This window comes from Oxyura jamaicensis, chromosome 20 (genome assembly GCF_011077185.1).
Source record: "Oxyura jamaicensis isolate SHBP4307 breed ruddy duck chromosome 20, BPBGC_Ojam_1.0, whole genome shotgun sequence".
Classification (NCBI taxonomy): Eukaryota; Metazoa; Chordata; class Aves; order Anseriformes; family Anatidae; genus Oxyura; species Oxyura jamaicensis.
In genome coordinates, this window is record NC_048912.1 from 15,386,010 (window position 1) to 15,396,161 (window position 10,152).

Sequence of the window (10,152 nt, forward strand, 5' to 3'; positions counted from 1 at the left end):
GGGGGGGGGATGATGCAGGGATGGGTACGACAGAACAGGTTTGTGATGAGACGGGCGAAGGCAGAAGCACAAAGACAACCCCCCCGCCCCGTGTCAGATCCCCAGGGACGTGCCATCTGCCCCCACGGCTGCTGGGGCAGGACACCAGGCCAGCCCTGCCCCGCTCCCACCGTGGAGCACCCTCGGCACGGCCGGGGGCTGCGCACCCCTTGCAGTGGTCCTGAGCCACGGAGGGCCCCGGTGCTCCGCAGGCTGGGGAGGCGCTGGGGACACGGGTCCAGGACGCAGGGCAACCCCCTGCGGACAGCGTGGGGAAGGGCTCTGGTCCCCAGCGGGAGGGAGAGGCAGGGTGGGCCGTTACCTGGGTGGAAGCCCACGTCTGTTTGTCTGTCCAGTCCTTGTGGTTGCGGACGTACCACCACTGGATCTCAAGGGAGTAGGAAGGGGAGCCGCTGCCTCGGAAGGAGCACGCCATCTCCACGTCCTCGCCGGCCTGGGCCGTCATGTCGTGCGGGGTCTCGGTGAACAGGGCTGCAGGAGGCACAGCGGGGGGGGTGGGTGCCTGCGGGCACGGTGCCGCCAGCGGGGCCACCGGGAGCACCCGGACCCGTCCCCTCCCTGGCCGACCCAACAGCTGGACCTGTCCCAGCTGCGCAGGGGTGGCCGCTGCCGTCCCCCTCTCCCCCGCCACGAGCGTCCCAGCCCCACGGCAGTGCACGAGGCAGCCCAGGGCAGCGAGGCAGCGGGAGCCCCCCCGGGTGACCCCGTGCCCGCGGCGCCCTCCTGCCCTGCAGCGGGCGCGGGACCCCACGCGCCTCCAAGAGGTAGTAAATAAACAAAGCGTGATCGCATCGCCGCTGAAATCAGAGCATAAATGAAAAACAAATCCTTGTTTAATGCGGCCCCCAAACAGTCTCCCACACGCCATATGGTTTGCTTTCCTCTCTCAAAACAAATATTGTTCGGAGATGTAATTAGAATTCTTTTCATCTTCTCTGGAGAGATTATTGTTCCTCTGTAAAGGCGGCCCCAGCGTGCAGGTCACTAGGAAATGTTATTGTCACAATCTGCGGCGCCTGTCACGGCGTCTTCTCCCCGGCACGGCGTGGGGATTTTTTAGCCTCACCATGGGCTGAGCCCCCAGCGCTGGCACAGCCGGACCCGGGGCTGCCAGCACCCCCCCCGCTGCCCTGGGGTGGCCCCGGTCCCGCTGGAAACGGCTCCGGAGCAGGGCTGGATGCAAGGAGGATGCAGGCGCCCACATCCCCCAGATCCTCGTGGGCCGGGCACGTGGAGGGGGCAGCACGGTGCCCCCACCCGGCCCCCTCGCCTTCACCCGCCCAGTCCCCAGCAGGATCTGTCCCTTGCCACATGCTGCCAGCTCCCAGCTGCCGCACGGGTCCCTTGGGTGCCCGCCGAGGACACCCACCCCTCTGGGAGCCGCGCACAGCTCCCCGGGGCTTCTCACCAAGTCCTGATCCCACCTGACAACGAATTATTATCAGCCTAGACAGAAAGGTTAATACCTTTAATATCTCTCTGTCCCCCTGGACGCATGGAAATCCCTTACACTTATCGCTTTCCTTTAATCCATCTTAGCGGGGGAACTGAGGAAAATACATAGTATAAGGGGCTTAACGAGTGTCCCGCTCTCCCAGCTGAATTCCCGGCGCTGCTCCCGCTCGCACAGGACCTGGCCCCCGGGAGACACGCGGGGACCACGCAGGGGCGCCGAGGAAGCTGCGGCTGGGGCCGCGGTCCCGCGGTCTGGGGCCGCACGCAGCACACGAGGGCCCGGCGTTGGCTGCAAAGCGACACGAGGCACAGCCGGCACGAGGCTCAGCACCTGCCTCGGACCAGAGCCCACTGGGACCAGAGCCCTCCGAGGGACCCCTCCCCTGGGCCAGGCCCCACCGCCGGCTGTGGCTGTGCCGTGGTCGCGCCGTGGCTGTGCCATGCTCACGCCGCGGTCACATCGTCCCTGCACGGCGGTGGCAGAGGCTTTCCCTTAACCCCAGCTTTGGCTTTATTTAAACGCTGCACAGCACAGCGAGAGGAGCCAACCCCACGGGCGCCGCAGCCGCCTGGCTCCCAGCCCCCTCCCCAGAGCCAGGGTCCCGCAGACACCCCCTGACCCCGCCGGGCACCGTGTGCCCCCCTGGGCCCCGCCGCGTCTCCCCGGCTGCTCTCCGGAGGCAGCCTGCAGGGCTTTAATTGGGGCCTGAGGGGCAGGCTTTGTGCTGGGCGGCCCGAGGTCTGCAGCCCATGGCTGAATTACTCGGAACACAATTAAAATCAGCTCCCACGGACGGGAATTTGGCAGAGAGCGGAGAAAAGGCTTGATGGAATCATGCACCTTCTTTCTTTCAGATTTTAATTGGGAAGCTACGTATTAATTAACTTCAGGGCTCAGCCTCCCTGAAGCGCATCCACACCCAGGCGGGTGCTGCCAGGGCCCCCTGCCCGAGGCGTCCGCCCCCACCCCAGGGCACCAGCCCCTGCCCCAGGACCCCTCCAGGGGGGCTGCGCCCCTCGGCCAGCCCCGTGTTTCTGCCCTAACCCTAAAAACCCACAAAGCCAAACAGAGCGGCGTGGGTTTGGGAGCAGCTGGGGGCTCGCAGCAGACAGCTCATAAAGCACCCAGCGACGGCAGCGGGAGCAGGACCTAAATAATGTCTGACAGCACGAGGGGAGGTGAGGACACCTCCCCGCACATCCCAGCCCTTCATCCCCCCCCCCGCCTCACCGCTCCTCCCCGCAGGGCTCAGGCCAGCCGGGGAGCAGGCGTCTCCTCGGATCCGCCGCCCCGTGGGGTTTTTTAGCCTCACCATGGGCCAGGTCCACAGACAAAGCTGAGAGCTCAGGAGTTGAGGGGGGGTGAGCAGCGTGGGCACGGCTAGCTGCGGTCTGGCAGGGGCTGCTAAGGAAGGTGCCCGTGCTGGGCTGCACACAGCCCCTCTGTGCTCCTGGCCCCGGCTCAATCCAGAGCCCCGGCTCAGCCACCACCAGCCCCCGTCTCCCCACCTGCCATCGCTGCCCGACCTCCAACCCGCCCGGCACGGGGCAGGCAGCACGCGCCGAGGACAAGGGCAGGAGCTCCAGACCCAGCTGCTGCCAGGGGTAGAATAAAGAATCGCCTTAATGAGGGCCATTACGGTGTTACCTTCTGATCAGGCAGTGAATTGGCAGCTGGCTCCCGCGCTTCTCAATGGCCTATGAAAGTGATGAACAGTTTGGGGACCCTCCAAGGCGAGCAGTGACGGGGCTGTCGCGGTGGAGCTGGTGGCAGGCGAGGACGGCGCAGCGTGGCCACAGAGCGCAGAGCCACCTCCAGCCCGTGCCGTGCCCCTGCAAGGAGCAGGGCTCCTGCGTCTGAGGACCCCCGGTGCCCCCAGAGAGCGAGAGCACCGTGGACAAAACCACCCCTGGCGGTGGTGGGGACACCGCTGGTACCGTGCAGGCAGTGGGGACGCAGCTCCGAGGGGCTCGCGCCAGCCCCAGCGCTGCCCCCCTGCAGAGGAGCCCACGGCACCGGGGGGCTGTGCAGTGGGGCAGCCCCACACCGAACCCTCCTTCCTTCACCGCCACCCCGCAGCCCCGGCACGGCGGGGACAAGCAGAGGTCTGCTCCGTGCACAGGGCTGTGAGTGCTGAGGCCCCCAGCTGCCCCCTGCCCCCCCCCCCCCGCAGCCCCCAGTCCCATCCCTCTCCCCTCCGCTGGTGCTGGCGCCGCGTCCTCCCAGACAAAGGGAGGGGGACTGCACCGGGCTCACGGCTCCGCGTGGTTTATGGCCTGCTACCTGTCATAAACTGCGAAAATCAGGATCAATAAATCTTCCAGGAAACAAAAATCAGGGGAAATAAAATGAACTCAATGGGGAAACACAGATAAACGGAATTGAAAACGCCTGCTGGGACAGCTTGGTGCTCTCATAAACCCGAGATATAGCAGCTGCCCGGCTCCCTCCCCGCGGGGGCAGGATCCGGCCCCGTGGCTGCCTCCAAAGGGAGGCGAGAGGACGGGGCCCCTGCTGCCAGGCCACGGCCGTGCCAGGCGCCTGGAAGCGACCGCGGGAGCCCTGCGCCCGTCCCCCAGCACGCAGGAGCCTGTGCCCCCCTCGCCCTGGTGCTCTCTTCATGGGGACCCCCCCAGATGCCCGTGGGTTTGGTGGCTTTCCCAGCCCCAGGCACCCACAGCCCACTCCTGGCGCTGCAGCTCCAGCTCCCGAGTTCGGGGACGTGCGCAGGATGCGGCCCCGCAGGCACCGGCCTCGCCGCACAGGGCTGGGGCTGCCGGGGAGCAGAGCCCCCAGGGACAGTGGGAGAATCGCAGAGATGGGGGGGGAATCACCTGGGGGCACCCGCAGGATGGAAGCGTTGCACGAGCCTGCCGGAATCATTTCCTAACGCCTCCCCGAACAGACGGGTGCAGAGCAGGCAGGGGCGTCCCTGGGCAAGGGGAGCACGAGCAGAAAGGGAGAAAGACCCAAGGGGAGCAGCTCTGCAGGAGCCAAGGAAAAGGGCAGGGAGGAACCAGGAGGCACAGAGACCCCAGAGCCAGTCCCAGCAGCCACCGACACGGGAGGGACCGGGGACAGGAGGGACACACCGCGGTCAGGGCGCTCCTGCGGGGACCTGGCTGGGGCAGCCCCGTGCCGCCGTGCCCCGAGCTGTGGCTTCCGCAGCCCTGTGGGCATGCAGGAGGGTAATATTTGTGTAAACACGCACTGAAGGGTGGTTACCTCTGTATCAGGTACTTGCAAATGCATATTAATTACCTGGTTAGTGCTCTAGCTTGCTCTGTGAATTATTTACCCCACCGAACCCCCACAGCCCCGCCAGGCACAGCTCTGCTGGGGGGGGCAGGACGGCTCCAGCACCCGCTCCCCTCCAGTGGGGGCTGCTGGGGGCCGATCCCCCCCCTACCAGCCCCGCACCACTCCCTGCCCACCCCGAGCTCAGCCCAGGGGCTGGGGCCACCCCAAAATCTGCAGGAATGCCTTGGGGTGCTGGGCGAGCCCCCCCTGGGGCCGAGCGATGAAGATCTGGGGCCAAGGGCTTGAGCAAGAGCTGGGCTGGGGCTGCAGGCAGGGGCTCACCCAGCTCCAGCAGCGGGCCCCATCCTGCAGCCACCCCCCGCTCAGCACCCGAGCCCCGCGCCTTGGGAAGGGGTCTGGGCAGCATCGCCCTCAAACTCTGCCACGATACGGCGAGCGTGGGAGGGAGAAACAGAGGGAAAGGGGCTCGGGGATGAGGCTGGGGAACCACAGCCCCCAGGGAGGGGAGGACGCGGCAGGCAGGTGCGGGGGGCGCAGGACCGGGTGCGGGGGGGCACGGGATCGCTGCAAGAGCCGCTGCTGCCGCCCCCTCCCCCAGACTGCCGCTATTGTGTTTTGGGCTGCGATCAAGTGTGGCTTTTTCTTTCTCTTCACAAAGCTCCGAGTCATAATTCATGGTTTATTATGGTTCGGTGAGTCAAGACACTCAGAGAACTAATTGCCAGCTCAGCCGCGCTCTCCCAATAATCCTCGCCCTCGACCGCCCCCTCCTCGCACCCCGGCAGCAGGAGCGCAGCGAGGGGCCGGGGCTGGGAGGAACTGGGAGGAAACCGGCCCCAGGCTTGGCCGCAGCAACCCTGGGTCTGCGCTGGGGCGAGGGGCATCCCCTGGCAGTGCCAACCCAGACCCCACCCCAGGCAGCATCAGCGGCTGCGCCCCACCTACAGCCCGGAGGCACCGAGCCGGGCTGGTCCATGTCCGTGCCCAGACTGCAAGCAGCAGGAGCCGACAGCGAGGTCACCCCGCACCGACGCTCACCGCCACCAGCACCAGCACCAGGGGCTCAACCAGAGGCAGGACCCGGCTGCAGGAGCTGCCGGAGAGCTGAGCTGCTCCCTCCTGGTGGCAGCGAAGCGCAAGCATGGAGGAACCTGCGAGGAGCACACAGGGTGGCAGTGACAGCCGTCCCCACGCTCTCCGCCCTGGCGCCTGTCGGCAGCACCCAGCCCTCCCCAGGGATGCCACCCGCTGGCACACCAGCGGCAAATCCCACCCTGACCCCAGCCGGCTCCCCAGAACCGCTCCACGGGCTGGGTTTGCTCCATGCCGTGTGCCTGCAGGGCTGCAGGAGGAGCGGCTGCACCCCACAGCCAACAGCAGCCCCGGGGCGCTGCCCGGTCCCCAGGTAACCGCGTCCCTCCTGGCCGACCTCGTGTCACCGGCACCGACGGCCGCCGCGCGGTACCAGGGGGCCTCCCGACCCCCGGTGCAGGCTCCCTGCGCAGGGGTCACCAGGGACCAGAACGTCCCTGCACACTGCTCTGCAGGAGGACAGATGCTGTTCCATGCCCTCGCCGTGCCATGCCCCCAGGGACACGGGGTTTTGGGCTTGTTCTATGCAAATTGGACCAAAAATCGCCCTCCCGGTCCCATCTGCCCATTCAAATCTATGAATGAATCTCCTCCTAACAAGCCTGTGTGCAGGGATGCTGGCCCCTGGTCACCAAAACCAGATCACAGCAAACAAACAGAGCATAAACAGCGGTGTGATGGCCGGTGTCACCAGCGAGAGCAGGGCCGGCAGCTCTGGCTGCAGCCGGTGCAGATGCCCCCATCCTTCCCGCAGACCCCCAGAGCTCCCCCCAGCCTTGGCTCTGGCTGCAGATCTGAAACCTGCCCCGAGGCTGCAGACAGAGCAGCACCAAAGCAGCCCGGGGCCAGCTTTCCCCACCGAAGGTCCCGCCGTGCTCCAGCACAAAGGACGCACCGCGCTGCTCCGGCGGTTCTGCACCTGCCCCTCTTCCAGGGAAGCGCCAGGTCGGAGCCCCACGAGCGCTGCCTGGGGACAGGGGGGGCTCGTGCTCACACGTGGGCGCAGCAGAGCCATTTCTCTGCCGCTATTTACTGTCATATTAGCAGCAGAATTACCTCAAATTTGCAGCGTAAATTAAAAACAACACAAAATCCACCTAATTTTGTGACTGTGATCAGGCCAGAGCTCACCTTGCCAGGGAGTTTGAATTAACCTTGAAACCTGCGAGTATTTCTAATGTTTGGCAACCGGGGGCTGGGCTGCAGCCCGCAGCCCCCATTTCGCTGCAGCAGAGGAGACGCCGACAGCGAGAGCCCCGCTCGCCCCGGCGCTGGGCAAGCGCCTTGTGCAGGCAGGGGACTTTCTGCTCTCGGATTGCTGCGTGGAGTAACGTGTCTCAGACAATTCACTCCCAAAAGGAATGAGGAGGAGCCGTTATTTGATAGTATAAGTAGCAAAAAAAAAAAAAAATGGCCTGTTACTATGGCTCCCCGAGGGACCCCAGGCAGCGTTTGGCAGCCTGTCCTTCAGACGTCACCTGCTTGTGGCGCTCATCTGCTGGGGGATGATCTCCAGCACGGCAAGGCACCGGGTGCTGGGCGCTAACTGGGAGCGGGCGGACAGAGCTGGGCGCAGCTGGAGACCCGGCCCACGAGGCCTCACGCCCGGCACCCCCAGCACAAGCCATCGGCCGCGGCAGAGCCGCCCGTGGGCAGCCAGGCGGGAGCCAAACCTGAGCCGAGGCAAAAGGCCACGGAGAAAGGTGCAGGACACAGCCAGGCCCTGTACCGATGGGCTGGGGAACAGTGACCGCCCCCGAGCCCCTGTGCCACCAACCGCAACCCCCAAGCAGCCGCTACGGAGAGCACCAGAGGCAGCGCCCAAGGTGGTCCCCGGGTGGGCGAGCCCCAACCCCGGCACCCTGAAAGCAGGCACCGGGGTGGGGGGGGGGCAAAGCAGAGCCTCCAGCTCCGTGCCCCCGCTCCTGCCCCCCGGCCCCGCTGCCCTGCCCACGGCGCCAGCGCTGCTGCCGAACGCGCCGGCTGCTCGCTCTGGTGTGCTGCCTCGCTCCCAGGGAGCGTTATGATTAAAACTGGCTGTCACTGTCCTAACGTAATAATTCCCAGTGTCTGGCCCATCGTCTGTCAGCCTTCTTCAAGGGAAAAGAAAGCGCAGACATTTGATGAGGAGAGGTGTCAGAAGTAATTGCGCTGAATGACTGCACGAACAGCAGCAGGAAAAACACATCGGATGGAGTATTCCCACCAGGAAGCATGAAAAAATCCAGCACAATGCAAAGTGTTTATGAAAGTAATTGATAGAATAATCATTGGTGTGTGAGACAAAGGAGAGGGGCAGCACCCCGGGGAGTCGGGGCACCGCTCCCTCCAGCCTTCAGCCATTCAACTAGCAGCTTTATTGATGGTGAGACACTAACACTCGCAAACGCTGCGAGGAAGGAGACAGGATTCTCCTCCCCGGCAATGCAAGCTGCTTACCAAGCGGCTCCCTGCCCGCTCCAGGAGCAGACAGGCTGGGAAGGAGGCTGGCGCTTCCCAGCCGGCGCAGGTTTGAAAGCCGATGGCGCCAGCCCAGCGCGCACACGCTGTCTGCGCCGGGGTGCATGAATAATTGAAGGAGCCAGCCCGAGGAGAGGAGCGCAGCTCGCGGGGGCGGCGGGGAGCTGCGCTGCTGCCCGCCGCTCTCCTGGGGGCCACGGGGCTGGCGGCGGGGCCGCACCTCGGAGCCTGGAGCTGGCTGCGGGCAGAGCCCTTGCCATGGGGACAGGGAAAGGACTTTCTTTGGCGGAGACTTCTTTTCCCTCCCAGAGCAGCACTTGCTGCCATGTGAGCTGGAAACGCATCGCTCGTGCTTGCGGGGTCGTCGGATGGAGGAGTTGGCCTCACCCGCAGGGCGCAGGTCTCTGTAGCAGCCCCTGATGCCCGCCGAGTTTCCGTTCGGTTTCCTCCCCACATCTGGGGCCAAGCGAAAGATAACAGCGAACGCGCTCCCGGCCGGGCCGGACACAGGAGAGGCTCTGCGAGATGGTGGCCGTGAGCTCGGGCGGCTGCGGCAGAGCCCGGCAGGAGCTGCCCGGCCCCGGCAGCCCCGCTCTGCCCGGCCGGCCGCATCCTGCCCCTCTGCGCCCCAGCCCCGCCGTGCCAGGGAAAGCTGCACCGGCAAGCAACGCAATGATCAATCTCCAATCTGCTAAACAGCAATTTATACAGGTTTTCAGCACACAGCTTTTATCAAATTGGTATTCACCTACTGAACGCAAATGGCTTATTATACATGACCCACTTACTCACTGCTTTTCAGTATCGTTAATAAAGGTTTCTGTTGTGATTAAGTGAGTTGCTGCAGAACTGCTCATAGTTGAAAGCTGTAATGTGGCTCCAAAGTGCACTTACCCTACCAGAATATTTTTCTCCTTTGCTCCCTTCTTCCTCGCAGCGACCATTTCACTACTTATTTGCCTACTGCTGAATTTCTGAGGGGAGCAGCAGAGGATAATGGAGGCTGTTCGCCCACATCTCCTTCCAGCATGCCGGGCTGGCGGGTCCAGAAATCCTGCTGTCTTTACCCCACCGGTGCAAAGGCAAACCTCCTGCACGGCACAGACAGGTGACTGCCGGCCCACGTACCGCACTGCTGCAGGACGCGGCGTCCCCACAGCCCCGGCACGGCACAGCCACCACGGGGCCGCTTCTGCCTGGAGGCTCCTCGGGGCAGGGAGCAGCTCCTGTGCCTCCTGCTCCAGAGCCACACTGTGGGGCTGGCGGCAACCCTGCAGCGGAGCTCCCACAGAGACCCCACGGTCACACCTCTGTGGCTCGGGTTAAACCCTCCCGTGTCAGCACAGCGAGAGAAAGGCAGGTCCCGTGCTCCGAGGTGTTCCTGTCACCTGCTCTGCCCCCCGCACTAGAACAGACTTTCTCTTCGGGGGCCGCAGGAAGAGCCTCCCCCGGCCAGAGCCAGCAGCGGAGCTGCTCCTGCTGCGAGGGGCCCGCGGGAGCACACCACGCTGAGCGGGAGGTGCACGGCGCTGTGCACGAGGATGCACGCTCACACGAGGATGCACAGTGCCGAGCACAGGGATGCAGGCTTGCACGGGGATGCACAGCACCGTGCACGAGGACGCCCGGGGGTGCACACTTACACGGCGCCGTGCGCGGGGCCGCGCCGTGCCAAGCCCCCGAGCTCCGCCACCCAGCGGCAGGGGCAGAGGCCGCCCCCGGGCGCCGGGGATCGGAGCGGCGGAGCCCGGCACCGGCTCGGCCGGGCCGCCCGCAGCTCCGCGGAGCCGCCGGCGCGACGGAGCGCGACGCGGCGCCGCCCG

General features: G+C 65.4%; 1 protein-coding gene across 1 annotated transcript in view; it reads right to left on the reverse strand.

Moving 5' to 3' along the window:
- VSTM2L (V-set and transmembrane domain containing 2 like) overlaps window positions 1-9,512 on the reverse strand; it is a 14,809-nt gene extending 5,297 nt beyond the window's left edge. Inside the window, exons 1-2 of the mRNA XM_035343808.1 lie at window positions 9,458-9,512; window positions 362-531 (exon numbers count right to left, since the gene is read on the reverse strand). Of these exons, the coding sequence (XP_035199699.1) occupies window positions 362-505 (144 nt within the window). The 5' untranslated portion in view covers window positions 506-531; window positions 9,458-9,512. The remainder of the gene's footprint in view (window positions 1-361; window positions 532-9,457) is intronic.
- Between the last annotated feature and the right edge of the window lie 640 nt (window positions 9,513-10,152).